At 52.2% G+C, this 17,982-nt stretch overlaps 1 protein-coding gene across 1 annotated transcript in view; it reads right to left on the bottom strand.

Annotated features, from left to right (window-relative positions):
• HACD3 (3-hydroxyacyl-CoA dehydratase 3) overlaps window positions 1-10,447 on the bottom strand; it is an 18,305-nt gene extending 7,858 nt beyond the window's left edge. Inside the window, exons 1-4 of the mRNA XM_061568340.1 lie at window positions 10,280-10,447; window positions 5,964-6,006; window positions 3,288-3,529; window positions 1,111-1,162 (exon numbers count right to left, since the gene is read on the bottom strand). Of these exons, the coding sequence (XP_061424324.1) occupies window positions 1,111-1,162; window positions 3,288-3,529; window positions 5,964-6,006; window positions 10,280-10,363 (421 nt within the window). The 5' untranslated portion in view covers window positions 10,364-10,447. The remainder of the gene's footprint in view (window positions 1-1,110; window positions 1,163-3,287; window positions 3,530-5,963; window positions 6,007-10,279) is intronic.
• Window positions 10,448-17,982: the final 7,535 nt, after the last annotated feature.

The following is a 17,982-nucleotide window of genomic DNA, read 5'->3' as shown; positions in this document are numbered from 1 at the left end:
CGGTGCAGCGTGGAGAGCGCTGCACGGGGCAGACGGAGAACGCTCACCACCACCACTCACCACTCACCCCCACCACCACTCACCACCACCACCACTCACCCCCACCACCACTCACCACCACTCACCAACACCACCACTCACCAACACTCACCACCACTCACCACTACTCACCAACACCACCAGTCCCACCACCACCACTCACCACTACTCACCAACACCACAACCACCATCACTGCAGTGCAATGCATGGGGGAGGGGCACAGAAAACTCACCAGTCAGTTCCTCTACTCACCAAAACCCACCATGTTAAACCACAATGCGCCACCAGTCCAACCAGCACACCACCACCACACCACCATCACCACACCACCACCACACCACCATCCCACCACCACCACCACCACCACCACACCACCATCCCACCACCACCACACCACCACACCACCACCACACCACCATCCAAACACCACCACACCACCACCACACCACCACCACCAGTCCCAACACCACACCACCACCACACCACCACCACCACACACCACCACCACCACACCACCACCAGTCCCACCACCACCACACCACCACCACACCACCACCATCCAACCACCACATCACCATCCCACCACCACCACCACTACACCACCACCACACCACCACCACACCACCACCACACCACCAGTCTACCACCACCACACCACCAGTCCACCACCACCACAACACCATTCCACCACACCACCACCACAACACCATCCCACCACACCACCACCACCAGTCCCACCACCACACCACCACCACCACACCACCAGTCCCACCAGCAGACCCACCACCACACCACCATCCCACCACCACACCACCACACCACCACCAGTCCCACCACCACCACACCACCACCAGTCCCACCACCACACCACCATCCCACCACACCACCACCACACCACCACCACACCACCACCACACTACCACCACACCACCACCACCAGTCCCACCACCACACCACCACCACACCACCAGTCCACCACCACCACACCACCACCACCACACCACCACCAGTCCCACCGCCACCATCTGCGCTCCGTGGCTTTGCGCCGGGGATGCGGGGACGGAGCTCACGGTGTTTGCGGACGCGCGACTCCACGGTGACCTTCCCGATATTCTTCATCTCCTGCAGGCGGGGACACGGCGGCAGAACCGTCACCGCCCGTCACGGACAACGCGCCGTCGCCGCACGCCGGGCATTTGGAGTGTGCACGTGCTCACCGTGGTCGCGTGGATATTTCTCTCTGGGCCTTGCGGGGGTAAAAATCCAGGTGCGTTTAGATCAGGGGTGGGGAACGTCCGGCCCGCGGGCCGTACAAGGCCCGCAAAACCATTTGGTCTGTTCCAGCCATCACATTAGGGGCGAGTTAATTAAATGCTTGACCAAATGTAATATGAGGATATATCCGGCTCACTGACGTATCACAACTCGTCATGGTGATTGGCTCTGCCGGTTCTGGTTTACAGCCAATGGGGGGAAGCCTAGGGGCGTGGCCCTGACGTCATGGAAAGGTGACAGCTGTAAGGATTGGTTCTGCTGGCTTTGGCCTCAGCCAATGGGGAGACGAGTCAGGGGCGTGGTCCCGGGAGCTGACGAGGGAGCCTGGAAGATTCGATGCAGGCTAACGAGGATTGGCGGAAACGTACCACGTGACCCGGGTATTAAATAGGGGTGGAGACGAACGACACGTGGTCAGAACGGGAACGAACGGAGGAAGGGGGCCACGCGGGAGCGGGGCTCCGAGTTGCCACGTGGCAGTGCGTCTCTCTCTCTCTATCTGTCCCTCTCACGCTGCCTGTCAGCAGCGTGAAGTAACTGTAACATAAGTTGAATAAAAGACGGATTCCAGAAGTCGTCTCAACGAGCTTTATTACACAAATATAATAGTCTAATTTTGAAGTTGATAATTTTGTATGGCCCGCGAATGACTTTATAAATATCCAAATAGACCTTGGCAGAAAAAAGGTTCCCCACCCCTGGTTTAGAGTATTTCAACGCGCGCTTTAAGAGTATTTCGCCGCTATAAATGTCCGCGCGACGAGCCACTTCGTTGGGCTCTCTCGTTTGTCGCTTCCCGAAACAAGAGCTGCGTGGCTCAGTGGGGGCCTTACCTGGTAAAATAAAAATTGTTTAGTCGAGTTAAAAAGAGTATCCGCTCATCGCTCTCGAACAGACCGAGAATGACTTGGAGGCGCTGGGGGGGGGGGGGGGGGGGCACGGACGAGCGGGAGAGGCAGCAGTGGCCAGGTGACTAGCCGGCGCCAACCTTCGCCCATGCTGTATGGTCCACTACGCACGCTGGTTTATCCGCCGATTAATGAGCGTTTATACATGCGGGGAGGAAACCGCAGCGTCCGCAGAAAAGCCACGTGCGAGGGGGAAACGCTCTATCTCGTACAGAGGGAACAGGTGCACAGTCCACGCTTTTGCTGTGACCGCCTTCTCCTGCCAGAGACTGGCTACGGCTCCTCCTCGACAGCCAGCCGCGGGGGGGAAGGGAGTTTCACAACATTTGCGCGGTGATCTACCAACCCTCCCCGCACGCACGCCTCCCCTTCCCATCGGCCCTTCTCATCGCGACGTCGTCATTGTCATCATCGTCGTCGTAGTGGTCATCGTCGACGACGAGGTGATCGTCGTCATCATCCTTGTCATCGTCGTCATTGTCAACGTTGTCATCCTTGTCGTCATCATCATTTACACCATTGGAACCTCATTTGCCAGTAAACATTATAATTGGTTTTTTACCCTTTTATCTGTCAACAAAACTGACACCTTTTTTTACAAGGTGTCATGTTTGCATAGACTACAGCTTTCCTTAGAGCCAGCACCATGTGAGACTAGGCTCTAAGGAAAGCGGTCTCGAGTGTGGACCAATCAACTTCAAGGACAGTGCATACATTATCAGAGTTGTGTTTTTTGTTTGCATTGTGACTGCAGGTATTGTGGTCTATGCAAACATGACTCCTCGTAAAAAAAAGGTGTCAGTTTTGTTGCCAGATAGAAGTGTAAAAAAACAATTATCGTCGTCACCGTCGTCATCACCGTCGTCGTTTTCATCATCACCGTCGTCGTTTTCATCGTCGTTATCGTCATCACCGTCGTCGTTTTCATCATCGTTATCGTCATCACCGTCGTCATCACCGTCGTCGTTTTCATCATCGTTATCGTCATCACCGTCGTCGTTATCGTCATCGTCATTGGCGAGCGGCCGGGTTCCGTCTCCTCGCGCCCAACCCCCAAGCCTCACCTCGAGCCGCAGCTCCTCCTCGGCGTCGGACTCGTCCATCCAGCGGTCGAAGTCGGGCATCACAAAGTTGGGGCGCCGCTCGGCGCTGGTGAGGCGCGCCCACCAGGCCGGCGCGGCCTTGCGCAGCGTGATGGCGACCTCGCGCTGCGTGACGCGCACGCTCGCCGCCGGCGTCTCCACCGCCTCCAGCAGCTCCAGCGAGAACCCGTAGCGGTTCTGGCCCTGGGCGCCGTAGCCGTAGCCTGGCGGGTGGGCGGTGGCGGTGACCACGGCGGTGGCGGTGACCACGGCGGTGGCGGTGACCACGGTGGTGGCGGTGACCACGGCGTTGGCGGCGGCATTGGTGACCACGTGTGACCACGGCAGCGGCGGTGATCACGGTGGTGGCGGCAGTGACGGTGACCACGGCGGTGGCGACGGCGGCGGCGGAGCGGTAAAGTGCAAGAGGTTAGCGCGACGCGATACGAACCCGGCGACTCGAGTTCGAATCCCGCTCGCGACGATTATCTAAACCGGTCCTGGGCCTCCCCTAGGTCGACTCGGCTTCAAATGAGTACCAGGTGCGACGTGTAATCATCGCCACTCGGGAGACAAAGGTGGCCGGCTTTCTCATAGGTGCTACTCGCTAACAACAGTACTTGCTCCAACAGTCTGCTAAGGCTATACGGGGGAATATTTGTCTTCGGTGATGGAGGTGGAAATGCAGGCGATGGCAACATAGACAGTAGCAGCAGTAGTGGCTACACCCTTTGCTAAGCCTCGCCAAGTCCTAAGAATAATTTTCAGGAGAGTGCTGGATGCCGGGATGTTTGGCCAATTCCATGACCGTGATGATGGATGTGGTTGATTTTAATGATTCTGTAGATTTGGATTTAAAGCTTTCGTGACTGCAGGGATTCATTCTTGGTTCTTTCGGTAAAGTCACGTAGAAGGGAAATAATAAAATAATAAAAATAAAACATAAAATTATTCTCACGACGTTTCAGCCACAATGCAAGCAGCCGTCCTCAGGTGAAGAACATGTCTGTCAGAAAGACAGCGTCATTGTGGCCGAAACGTCGTGAGAATTATTTTATGTTTTATTTGTATTTTTTATTATTTCCCTTCTACGTGACTTTACCGAAAGAACCAAGAATGGATTCTGTAGATGCTGATCGTGGTGATGAAGACGACTTTGAAGACGCGCGAGTGTGATTGTCGGCAACGGTGCTCATGGCAATTCTGGTTCATCTCAAGTTGGAGTCGATTAAGCCGACGATGACGATGAGAGCCCTCCATAATACAGGCTTTTTTGGGTTAGATCGTGTAAACTAAAAAATGTGTCGATAAACCTGCCACCACCCGACACAGCCAACTAGTAAGGGTTGTCACGTAAACAGGGTGGCCAATTCGTCACTAGTCCAGCACGCCGGTGGGTTGGAGAGCAATAACCACAACATTTACAATCTAAGTGGCTTTGATCTGCAACACACGAATTGGCACGTTCTGTTCACGTGACAACCCTTACGAGTTGGCTGCATGGGGTGGTGGCGGGTTTAACGACTTTTATATATTTAAGCGACCGAACCTAAAAACCTCTATGGATATCGGTCGCGAAAGCCTCCTATGTCGTGTTAAACCAGGCGTGGGGAACCATTTATCTGCCAAGGGCCATTTGGATATTTATAACATCATTCGCGGGCCATACAACATTATCAACTTTAAAATGTGCCTGTTATATTTGGTCAAACATTTAATTAACCCACCCCTAATGCGATGGCTGTAACTGCTTCTCTTTGGCGAGGCGTGTGTGATGTTAGCCAATGTTGATGTTGCTGCTACTCGCAACTGCTTTTCCAGGTTTGCTCCTAGATGTATTGAATTTCGAGTCCCGCCTGCGGTTGCCTTGGCAGGGCCAGAGACCAAATGATTTCGCGGGCCTCATACGGCCCGCGGGCCGGACGTTCCCCAGCCCTGCCTAGAGGGAGACAAAGGTGGCCGGAGGTTCCCTACCGCTGTGTTAAACGGGCGAGAGAGCCAGCCCTGTGTTAAACGGGCGAGAGAGCCAGCCCTGTGTTAAACGGGCGAGAGAGCCAGCCCTGTGTTAAACGGGCGAGAGAGCCAGCCCTGTGTTAAACGGGCGAGAGAGCCAGCCCTGTGTTAAACGGGCGAGAGAGCCAGCCCTGTGTTAAACGGGCGAGAGAGCCAGCCCTGTGTTAAACGGGCGAGAGAGCCAGCCCTGTGTTAAACGGGCGAGAGAGCCAGCCCTGTGTTAAACGGGCGAGAGAGCCAGCCCTGTGTTAAACGGGCGAGAGAGCCAGCCCTGTGTTAAACGGGCGAGAGAGCCAGCCCTGTGTTAAACGGGCGAGAGAGCCAGCCCTGTGTTAAACGGGCGAGAGAGCCAGCCCTGTGTTAAACGGGCGAGAGAGCCAGCCCTGTGTTAAACGGGTGAGAGAGCCAGCCCTGTGTTAAACGGGTGAGAGAGCCAGCCCTGTGTTAAACGGGTGAGAGAGCCAGCCCTGTGTTAAACGGGCGAGAGAGCCAGCCCTGTGTTAAACGGGCGAGAGAGCCAGCGCTGTGTTAAACGGGCGAGAGAGCCAGCCCTGTGTTAAACGGGCGAGAGAGCCAGCCCTGTGTTAAACAGGCGAGAGAGCCAGCCCTGTGTTAAACGGGCGAGAGAGCCAGCCCTGTGCGTACCTTTGAAGACGATCGTCTTGCCCCTGCACTCCACTTCATGTTCCTGCGAAAGGGAGAGGCCTGCGGAGTTAGGGACACCGGACCCCGTTCGGCCACAGCGGCCCCATCGCCCTCGTCAGACCCCGACCGCGTTGCCCCCAACAGTCCCACCGGCCAGGCTGGCCACACCGGCTCCAGAGCTCCATAGGCCCCATGGGCAGGCCAGACCCGGCCACACCACCACATTGTCTCCATCGGCCCCACCGACAACACCAGCTGCACCGGTCACATCGGCCCCGACGGCCCCGACAGACCCAGCAATGCCACAACATTGGGCCCGCCGGACTCTACCCAGCCCCACCGGCCCCAACGGCCAGGCCAGACCCGGCCACACCACCACATTGTCTCCATCGGCCCCACCGACAACACCAGCTACACCGGTCACATCGGCCCCGACAGACCCAGCAATGCCACAACTTTGGGCCCGCCGGACTCTACCCAGCCCCACCGGCACCAACGGCCAGGCCAGACTCTGCCACACCACCACATTGTCTCCATCGGCCCCACCGACAACACCAGCTGCACCGGTCACATCGGCCCCGACAGACCCAGAAATGTCACAACTTTGGGCCCGCCGGACTCTACCCAGCCCCACCGCCCCAACGGCCAGGCCAGACCTGGCCACACCACCACGCTGTCTCAACCGGCCCCACCAGCCCCACCGGCCACACCAACCACAGCAGCTGCACCAGCCCAGGTCAGAGTGGGGGGGCGGAGGGGGGGGTCCCGAAATGCCAAGACTATTAAACAGGTCCCTGCATTAATCAATAAAACAAGGCAATGTCTTTTGTCTGAGAACCGCCCTTGATCCCCAGCAACCCGAGTAAGCAGCAGGCAAGAACAGTCCAGAACAGGTCCCACCCGGCCCCTGCCTCCCTCCCTCCCTCGTCGCCACCCTCTCCCTCGCCTCCTCCATTCTCTGGGGACTCGAGCACAGAAGAAGCTACGAATACAAAATGGGGTTGATGTTGTTGTTTCGATTTAAAGCTTTCGTGACTGCAGGGATTCATATTCTTGGTTCTTTCGGTAAAGTCACGTAGAAGGTAAATAATACAATAATAGTATTTCCCTTCTACGTGACTTTACCGAAAGAACCAAGAATATGGGGTTGTTGTTGTTTTTCGATTTAAAGCTTTCGTGACTGCAGGGATTCATCTTCTTGGTTCTTTCGGTAAAGTCACGTAGAAGGAAAATAATAAAATAATAAAAATAAAACAAACATAATTTTATTAAAATAATAAAAATAAAACATAATTTTCTTATGTTTTAGTTTTATTATTTAGTTATTTCCCTTCTACGTGACTTTACCGAAAGAACCAAGAAGTTGTTGTTGTTTTGTTTTTACTTAACTACACTTCTGGGAATAAGAAGACGACTCCGTCACGCCGGCTTGATGGCACTGACAGTCGACACGACTCACCATCGCTTCCTTCTTCTGCTGCTGCTGCACAAGCCAGCTGCTTCAGAGTGGACGATGGGACCAGGTCCCGGTCTGGTCTATGTTTTTATTTTGCCAAGGTGTAAGGAGGACCCCTACTGAGTTGTATCGCTCTTCAGCAGCGAGCTGGCCATCACGAATGATAGCTGGACGAAGAGGCTTATCACCACCGCGTGGACATTTATAGCAGGCGAAATACTCCAACGCGTGTTGATTGTAAATGTGGAGGGGAAAAACCGGAGGCCCCGTAGAGGAGAAAAATCCAAACGACCACGGAGGGAGAGACACTGCAAACTTCAAATATACAGCAGCAGTCATCGCCAGGGTCGGGATCAAACCCACGACCTCCTGCATACCAGGCGAAGTAGTCAACATCTCCTAGCCACCGTGATGATGATGATGATGAAAGAGAGACACCGCAAACTCCAAATATACAGCAGCAGGCGTCAGGGTCGGGATCGAACCCACGACCTCCTGCCTACCAGGCGAGGTAGTCAACATCTCCTAGCCACCGTGATGATGATGATGATGAGAGAGAGACACACAAACTCCAAATATACAGCAGCAAGCACCAGGGGTGGGATCGAACCCACGACCTCCTGCATACCAGGCGAGGTAGTTAACATCTCCTAGCCACCGTGATGATGATGAGAGACACCGCAAACTCCAAATACACAGCATGCACCAGGGTAGGGATCGAACCCACGACCTCCTGCCTACCAGGCGAGGTAGTTAACATCTCCGAGTCACCGTGATGATGATGATGAGAGAGACACGCAAACTACAAATATACAGCAGCAGCCGTCAGGATCGGGATCAAACCCACGATCTCCTGTGTACCAGGCGAGGTAGTTAACATCTCCTAGCCACCGTGATGATGATGAGAGAGACACGCAAACTCCAAATATACAGCAGCAGTCATCGCCAGGGTCGGAATCAAACCCATGACCTCCTGCATACCAGGTGAGGGAGTCAACATCTCCTAGCCACCGTGATGATGATGAGAGAGAGAGACACACAAACTAAAAATATACAGCAGCAGGGGTCAGGGTCGGGATCGAACCCACGACCTCCTGCACACCAGGCGAGGTAGTTAACATCTCCTAGCCACCGCGGCGCCCCGGATTGTGCAATGGGGACCTTGATTCATCCAGCCTTATCTGTGAACGCCTCTGGCTCAGCAGCCAAGCTCAAGGTTAACCCTCCCTCTCGTTTGCCAAGGCGAGGCACCCACCACCACAACCGCCATTCGCCACCAAGTAGCGATGACGTCCCCACGGCGTCAGTGCCAGGCTAGGTGCACTTTGAGTCCAACTTGTGAGATTGCCTCTCACACGGTGGCAGCAGCAGCAGCACCAAGTGCCCCATCACTGACCACCTGCAACCACCCAAATGCAAATTAAAACCTATTTATATACAGTATACACTTCCGCGTATTAAACGTTTAGTGCATTTCGTAAATTATTTTAAAATGTATTTGCATGATTTGTATGACAAATCTGCTGCTGCTGCTGCTGCTTGTGTCCTGTACAGCGCATTGATAGATCATCGATGAAAAGCTGCGATATAAATGTTATCATACATTATTATCATTACCCGGCAAACAGGCCAACAACAACATCGCGTGGCCTTGCAAGGGAGGGGGGCTAAATAAATATAGCCGACGTTTCGGGGCGATGGCCCTTCACGTTCTACAACATTGATGATTACACAGCACACGCAATGTCGTATCCGCGTTCCCTTCCTTGAAGGGTCACAGTGTTGTTGGCGCAATGTGCTGCTGGGTTTCTGCCTAGAAGCGATTCGGTCGCATTGTCAACTGGTCGCACTAGCGATAGCCTATTCGTGTGGTGTTGTGTGTGTGGTGTGTGTGGTGTAGGTGTGTGGTGTATGTGTGTGGTGTGATGTGTATGTAGGTGTGTGATGTGTGTGGTGTGTGATGTGTGTGGTGTGTGTGGTGTATGTGGTTTGTTGTGTGTGTGTGGTGTGTGTGGTGTATGTGTGATGTGTGTGGTGTTTGGGTGTGTGGTGTGTGTTGTGATGTGTGTGGTGTATGTGTGTTGTGTGGTGTAGGTGTGTGATGTGTGTGGTGTGTGTGATGTGTGTGTGGTGTATGTGGTGTGTGTGGTGTGTGTGATATGTAGTGTGTGTGGTGTGTGATGTGTGTGGTGTGTATGTGGTGTGTGTGGTGTATGTGTGGGATGTGTGTGTGGTGTATGTGTGTGGTGTGTGTGTGGTGTGTGTGGTGTGTGTGGTGTATGTGTGTGACATGTGTGTGACGTGTGTGGTGTTTGTGATGTGTGTGGTGTTAGGGTGTGTCGTGTGTGTGGTGTGTATGTGGTGTATGGGTGTGTGGTGTGTGATGTGTGTGGTGTGTATGTGATGTGTGTGGTGTATGTGTGTGGTGTGGTGTGTGATGTGTGTGGTGTTTGTGATGTGTGTGGTGTAGGTGTGTGATGTGGTGTAGGTGTGTGATGTGTAGGTGTGTGATGTGTGTGGTGTGTGTGGTGTTTGTGATGTGTGTGGTGTAGGTGTGTGATGTGTGGTGTAGGTGTATGATGTGTGTATGTGGTGTGTGTGGTGTATGTGTGTGTGTGGTGTATGTGGTGTGTGTGATGTGTGTGGTGTGATGTGTGTGGTGTAGGTGTGTGATGTGTGTGGTGTGATGTGATGTGTGGTGTGTGTGGTGTGATGTGTGTGATGTGGTGTAGGTGTGTGATGTGTGTGTCGTGTCAGGCTGGGCTCGCTGCTGCCGCTGTAGAATGAATGAATCAGTGAAGGTCGCGATCCGGGCCTAGCCCCGTCGCGGCCTTTCCCCGTGGCGGCCTTCGCCTCTCACCGACACCTCCTTGAGGTCCACCTTGAGGGACACCGAGTCGTGGCGCTGCGCCCACAGCACGGGCGGGGTCAGAGTCGGCGACATCGCCACGGACACACGGGCGACACACACGGACAACACACGGACAACACACACAGACACACACACACGTGTGTAGCGCTGTCAGCTGACAGCCCTCGCCGGAAACACGTGGTGCACCATCCACACGCCCCGCCCCCAAGCCCCCGCACGCAGCCCCCCCCCCCGCCCCCCGCAGCTTTAAAAACTAGAAGGTTCTACTGGTAGGAACCTCCTGGTTACACCAGCCCACAGGGGATTATTGTGTCCGTCCGTCCGTCGTGCATCCAAAAATGTGATGGGTGGGGCTGGGTGGAGAGGGGCTGGGTAGGGAGGGTGGGTAGGGGCTGGGTGGGGAGGGGCTGGGTGGGGAGGGTGGGGACTGGGGAGGGTGGTGCTGGGTGGGGGTGGGAAGGGTGGGGCTGGGTGGGGAGGGTGGGGCTGGGTGGGGGGAGGGAGGGGAGGGGCAGGGTGGGGAGGGGCTGGGTGTGGAGGGTGGGGAGGGACTGGGTGGGGAGGGTGGGGACTGGGGAGGGTGGTGCTGGGTGGGGGTGGGAGGGGTGGGGAGGGTGGGGCTGGGTGGGGGGTGGGAGGGGAGGGGCAGGGTGGGGAGGGGCTGGGTGTGGAGGGAGGGGAGGGGCTGGGTGGGGCTGGATGGGGGTGGGAGTGGTGGAGCTGGGTGAGGAGGGGCAGGTCACCCCGTGGTGCCCTTATAAAACTCAACGTTTAACCTACTCACACCGGCTTGTGCCCGCCCTCACAGTCGGCCATATTTGCGGAATACACCACGCCGCCGTTGACCCTGGCCATTGACCGAGCAACCCAACGTTCCTACCAGCTCCCTCCGCAGGAATGTGTTTAAACTCGACTCGTTTCGAGACCGCAAGCCAGGGTAATGATAAGAGAAATGTGGTCACGTAAATGGGGTTTCTGGTCACCAACCTCGCTGCCGCAGTCTGAACAATGTGTAGTCTACGTAGCAAGGAGCGTATTTGAAACGAGGCACTGCAGTAATCGATTCGCGAGAGGCCACGTGTATGGATCACCAGCCTCTCGGAATCAGCCGGTGTGACGATGTCGTGCAGTCGAGAAATAAATATTTCTGAGATGAAAAAAATTAACCCGTAAAAACAAAGTTTTTCACTATAAATCCTTTATATGCGTGGCGGCTAGAGTCCTCTCGTCCTCTGGCTTGAGATGGCTGCCACCTATGGGTCAGATGATTGTCTGGCAGCATTAAGCAATTGGTAATTAAATATTTTTTAAAAATTCCCTAAACAGTGTAACATTTTGGAAAAAAATTTTCACGAAAATTAATTGTCACGCACAACGAGTCTGTGTGGAAAATGTCAGCTCGATTGGATCACGGGAAGTGGGTTAAAAAACTACCGAAAGATTTGCACGGTCATAAGCAAGCAAGCACGCAAGCACGCAAGCAAGCGAACTTAATATAAGTATAACCAGTAAAAACAAAGTTTTTCACTATAAATCCTTTATATGCGTGGCGGCTAGAGTCCTCTCGTCCTCTGGCTTGAGATGTCTGCCACCTATGGGTCAGATGATTGCATTGTACCATTAAGCAATTGGTAATTAAATAATATTTTTGTCCTAAAAAGTGTAAAATTTTGGAAAAAAAATTTCACAAACATTAATTGTCACGCACAACGAGTCTGTGTGCAAAATGTCAGCTCGATTGGATCACGGAAAGTGGGTTTAAAAACGACCGAAAGATTTGCACGGTCGTAAGCAAGCAAGCACGCAAGCAAGCAAGCGAACTTAATATAAAGGATTTAATAAAGGATTTAAAAACAACCGAGGTTTTCACAACCTTATGAACGTGAGATTCGAAAGAAAGGAACGGATCGGACATCTAATCCCAAGATTACTTTATCTCATGCTTCGGGCAGATGTCCTGGCCATCAATAACTCGGCTGAAAAGTCCCAGTTTCTTTTTAATTGTTGCGGAGAGCTCACAAAGAGGAGTTTGGTCTTAGGAGCCGTCCATAAATGACGTCACGCGATTTTGGACGATTTTTGACCCCCCCCCCGCTTGTCACACGGCGTCACAAAGTCAGCCCCCCCCCCTCAAATATGACGTCACAAAGCTCTGCCCCCCCCAAAACCATATTTCCATTTTGATAATATAACATGCTTCAAATCGCTTTAAACTATTGTAATTGTAGTGCGTATTTAATGTGGCGCTGCACTCTGATGTTGTAGGAGTGTTGTTATAACAATTAGTGTTGGTAAAACAATTATATATTTATTTTAAGTTGCGCATTTTAATGTGACGTCACATTTCTCAAACGCCCCCCCCCCCCAGGTGCGTGACGTCATTTATGGACGGCCCCTTATTGTCATTTAGCTGGAGAGAAAAAAATCTTCATCCACTAGATTTTTTGCCCGTCCAAGGACGGATGAAAATTGCAGTAAATCTGAAATATTCAATAGAAAAATTAGTAAAATAGAAAAATTGTTCAGCTCATGATTATTAATGAGGGGGGGGGGGGGGTGTTGCCCCATGTGGAGTGACGTCACCAGCTCAATGGTTATTGGGGAGGGGTGCGGCATGTGGAGTGACGTCACCCGCTCATGATTATTAATGAGGGGGGTTGCCCCATGTGGAGTGACGTCACCAGCTCAATGGTTATTGGGGAGGGGTGCGGCATGTGGAGTGACGTCACCCGCTCATGATTATTAATGGGGGGTTGCCCCATGTGGAGTGACGTCACCCGATCAATGGTTATTGGGGAGGGGTGCGGCATGTGGAGTGCGTGACCTTCTTGTGCGTTCGTGTAAATTTCCACGCGGCCATGAATATTAATGAAGGGGGGGGGGGGGCTCTTTTGCAGTGACGTCACGCACGGATGCAGCACTGTGCTGAGTAGATTTATTTTTTACCGTCACTTTCTGTAAAAAAACGTCATGACTTTGCGTAATCAATTATTGAATTCAGTTCGTGTAAAAATCCACCCACTCATGAATACTAATGAGGGGGGGTGGGCCTCATGTGGAGTGACGTCACGCGCGGGACGGACAGACATTTCTGGGTGATTATAGTAGGTAATGATTTTACAGTCATTCATGACCACGAAAGCAGAGATGTTGCCGACATCGAATCTGGTGTTCGCTGGAGGTAAATTATGGTGTCACCTGCACAGCGGTGTTGTCAGACCCCCCCTCAAATGACGTCACAAAGCTGTCCGCCCCCCCCCCCCAAAATAAAACATGCTTCAAATCGCTTTAAACTATTGTCATTGTAGTGCGTATTTAATGTGGCGCTGCACTCTGATGTTGTAGGAGGTAACATTAATCAAAAATTATATTTCATTACGTAGAACGTTTTGTCTATATTTATTTAAAGTTGCGCATTTTGATGTGACGTCACATTTCTCAACCCCCCCCCCCCCCTCGTCACAAATGTCTGACCCCCCCCCCCCCCCGTTACGTGACGTCATTTATGAACGGCCCCTTAGCGCGGCCCGAGAAATCATAGCAGTGCTCCAAATGGGGCCCATGTCGATGCTAAACAGAATGGGACCAATGCTTGCTCAAACAAAACGCAAGTTTGCGTCCAACGCAACCTTTGTACCCACGACAAACGCCTGGCAGGAGGATACGCAGCAGAGTCAACGAAATCGTGAATGGGGAAACGTGGAAAGGAACTGGGATAGGCGAGAGAGAGAGAAAAGAGCAGCAGACAGGGCCAGAAGACCCCCAAGGCAGACGGAGGGCACGGCTCAAGATGAGCAGCTGGACAAAAGGAGCGCTAGGCAGGAAGGAGAGAGGAGGGAATGACCGAGACGACATTTTGGTGGACGAGAGGTTGATGATGGGAGGTTCATGGGTTCGATCCCGACCCTGACGTCTGTATATTTGGAGTTTGCATCTTTCCCCGTAGATTTTCAACAGTTTTTCCGTCATTTAAAATCGACGTGTTTTTAATAGTATTTGGGATGCTGTGAATTTCATTTGTTGACAGGTCGCTTTTAATAGAGAGATATTTTGCTGAGTGGTGAGGCTTGACCTGGTAAAAACAGATTCCTGCAGAGGGAGCTGGTAGGAACGTTGGGTTGCTCGGTCGATGGCCAGGGTCAACGGCGGCGTGGTGTATTCCACAAATATGCCCGACTGCGAGGGCGGGCACAAGCCGGCGTGAGTAGGTTAAACGTTGAGTTTTATAAGGGCACCACGGGGTGAGCAGCCCCTCCCCACCCAGCCCCACCCCTCCCACCCCGGACCCAGCCCCACACTCCCCACCGAGACCATCCCCACCCTCCCCACCCTGCCCCTCCCCACCCAGCCCCTCCCCACCCCAGCCCCTCCCCACCCTCCCCACCCAGCCCCTCCCTCCCCACCCAGCCCCTCCCTACACGACGGACGGCCGGACACAATAATCCCCTGTGGGCTGGTGTAACCAGGAGGTTCCTACCAGTATTAGTACAGAGATAAGTAAGCCGCACGGTGAAGCAGCATCTGTTTTCACAAGGGGCAGGAAGGAGGCATTTCGATTGGGGGGGGGGTGACATGATTTAGAAAACTACAGTAAACCCTCGATTATCCGCGCTAATGCCGGAGAAGAGAGCCGCTGATTATTTTAAATAGCAGATAATCCAAAAATATCCATTTTCCGAGGATATCTATGCCAAAAACCACAAATACATGGATACATTACGTTTAAGTGTCTCTGCCATTGCAGTTTTCGTAAATTAAAACTCGTAATATAAATGATAAAAAAAAATCACTCGAAATGAAGCACAACTGACGATTTCGATTGTGACTTTCGATTTAGAACGAACAGAAACGATCGACCGATCGATGCGCGTGCTCAGTGATAACACTTTCCTGCTCCTGCCCGGCAGAAGGTTCGGCCCACCAAGTGGATAACAGCAGAGCCACAGCAATCAACATCAATCAAACTCCGCCCCACTTTTGTAAAGATATGCAACTACTGTACTGTAGAGCGATCACGTGGATGTCAGAATCACCGGAGCAACACATTTGTTTGGTTTACACACGCGACTTGTAGTAAACATTTCCAAGAATAACAATGTACAAAATGAAATAAAAATTAAAAATAAAATAAAAATGTATTAATTTTCATTTCATTTTTTACCTACGTGACTTTACCGAAAAACTAAGCGTATGAATCCTTGCAGTCACGAAAGCTTCAAATCTAGAAGCAATGTACAACTATTTTTAGATGATTCATTTGGGCTTTAAGGGAAAAAATAATCTGAGGTGCGCAGTTAATCCGCAAATCGGGAAAAAACCACACACAGGTTATCGTGAGTCTACTGCATTGCCCTTTTCGTTCAGCAGTGTCCCGTCGTTTAAAGCTGGGAGGGCTTTTGCCGACAGCATCTGGCAGCCCAGGAGCCGGAGATGGCGACGCGCCCGAGTGGAGGACACCCGCAGAAGCTCCAGGATTGTGCAATTCGCTTTTGTGGGATGGTTGGCAACGGCCTGGGGAAAAAACTGATTTTTTTTTCCCGAACAATCGTAATCGAACATATCATCGTTTATTGCAAAACACAATCGGCGGTGCGGAATCACGGCCATCGTCTCGGGGGGGCGTTGTGGACGCTGGCTCGCGCTCCCAATGCGGTGGAAAAACGCTCGATCCTGTCCGTCGCCCCCCTCCCCGTCAACTACTTTTAACCCTCAACAATCTTTCTCCATCACTCCCCTATCTTCCGTCCCTTCCCACCAGGGCCGTAGCCATGGAGTCAACATTGGGGGGGGACCCAAATCTTCCAGGGGGTCTGGGGGTCTCCCCCCCAGAAAAAAAAATCTAAATTTAAAAACGAATTTCCTGCCATTTCATGCCTAAAATATTTAAAAATTCACTAACACATAGGATGGACTTTTTATTTACCGTATTTTTTACAATGTCTAATAGTGTATTGTATTACATTGCTCCGTTTTTCTTTTTTACATTTTCTTGTTTCATTGTATGTAATGGCAGATATTAGAGATGAATAAAGTACAACCATAACCACAATCATATGAACAGAAATCTGTTTTATAGCAATATATTAGGGGGGGGACATTTTGAGCATATTTGATTATTGGGGGGATGTGTGTGCCCCCCCAAATATATATTATAATTACGGCCTTGCTTCCCATCGATCTCGCGAATTTCCCCTTCTAAAAAAATCGACTCCATCCGTTCCTTTCCTTCACCCCCCCCCCCCCACTGTTTCATTGGCTCACGCTCGATGCGGAACTGTGGCGGGTGGTAAGGGGGCTGTAGCCCCTAGGAAGGTGCAGGTGGGCGAGACGTAACCCAGCGCGGCCACGCGCGGCCCACGCCGCAATAAACTGGCCCAAGAGTCGATGGCTTCGTCCCGGCGTTTGGCAGAGTTTGACGGAATTCCCACGGTACGTTACATTCAAGTCTTGGGGTGTCATTTGGAAGCGACGTTGATATTAAAAAAGATTTTTTCTTTAAAAAAAACCTCTTAAAACACACACACACACGCAGACAAAAACAACTATTGCAGATTTCAGCAAAGCCCTGAACAATCCTGGAAGTTAAAAAGGCAAAAATCCCACGTCCGACGTCGCGAGGTGCGAGTTAAACTATGGACGTCACAAGCCTGCCGCTGCACCCTCCGACGACCCGAACCAGCTCGCGCGCCCCTAATGCCCAACACGGCCTATAAAAACTACAATGAAATTGGATAAAACCATTACAAGATCACACAAATTATCTGGGAACGCTGCTGCGTTGGCGGTGGTGCACAGACAACAACACTCAACACGTTCATCAATAACACTGTGGTCTCAAAGGACATACCCAGGTGGTTATGGGTGAACTAAAATGACTGACATAGGCAACACCTCACTGCATTTTAGCCGCCTGGCGCTCCGCTCGTTGTTGTGAGCGTCGCCCCTTTGCCCTCTGCTGTTGACGGGCCGACTGCCCCCAACTGCCCAGAAGCAGCGTCCTTCACGAGCCTCTTCCAGAGGCCACATGGACACGGCTGGTACCGGTCATCGGCAAGTCCGAATGAGAATCTTTAGCCTGCCGGAATCCGATGAGCTATGAAGTTCTTTTTTTTACAGATGTCCAGTCGGCTCCACATCCTCCTGTACCACATCAGCCCATTTCTAGTCGAGCCCAAACCGTGCCCGTTTAGCTCCCTCTATCTGGCCAAACAGAAGTTGCTTGGGCATGCAGCGGCTGGGCATGTGAGCTACATGACTCAGCCAATGCAGCCTTGCCTAAAGGAGCCGATGGGACTGTCCAAATCATTTAACGATCTGCGTGAGCTCCTCACATAATCCAGATCGTTTAAACCCGAGATGGATCGAAGGCAGGTCAGCCTGAATGTTTCGAACTGCTGCAGATGTTATTTTTAAGGGCTCCACGTTTTGCAAGCATAGAAAAAAGGGAGGGCATAACGGTGGCCGAGAAGATACGGAGCTTCTTGGTTCTTTCGGTAAAGTCACGTAGAAGGGAAATAATAAAATTAAAACATAATAAAATAATTCTCACGACGTTTCGGCCACAACGCAAGCAGCCATCCTCAGGTGTCGGGGAGACAGCGTCAGACGCTGTCTCCCCGACAGACCTGGTCTTCACCTGAGGACGGCTGCTTGCGTTGTGGCCGAAACGTCGTGAGAATTATTAAATGTTT

Source organism: Lethenteron reissneri, chromosome 1 (assembly GCF_015708825.2).
Source record: "Lethenteron reissneri isolate LAM-NWPU_2019-01 chromosome 1, ASM1570882v1, whole genome shotgun sequence".
In the NCBI taxonomy this organism is placed as follows: Eukaryota; Metazoa; Chordata; class Hyperoartia; order Petromyzontiformes; family Petromyzontidae; genus Lethenteron; species Lethenteron reissneri.
Note: the sequence above shows the minus strand (reverse complement) of the source record. Positions and strands in the feature narration are given on the sequence as shown.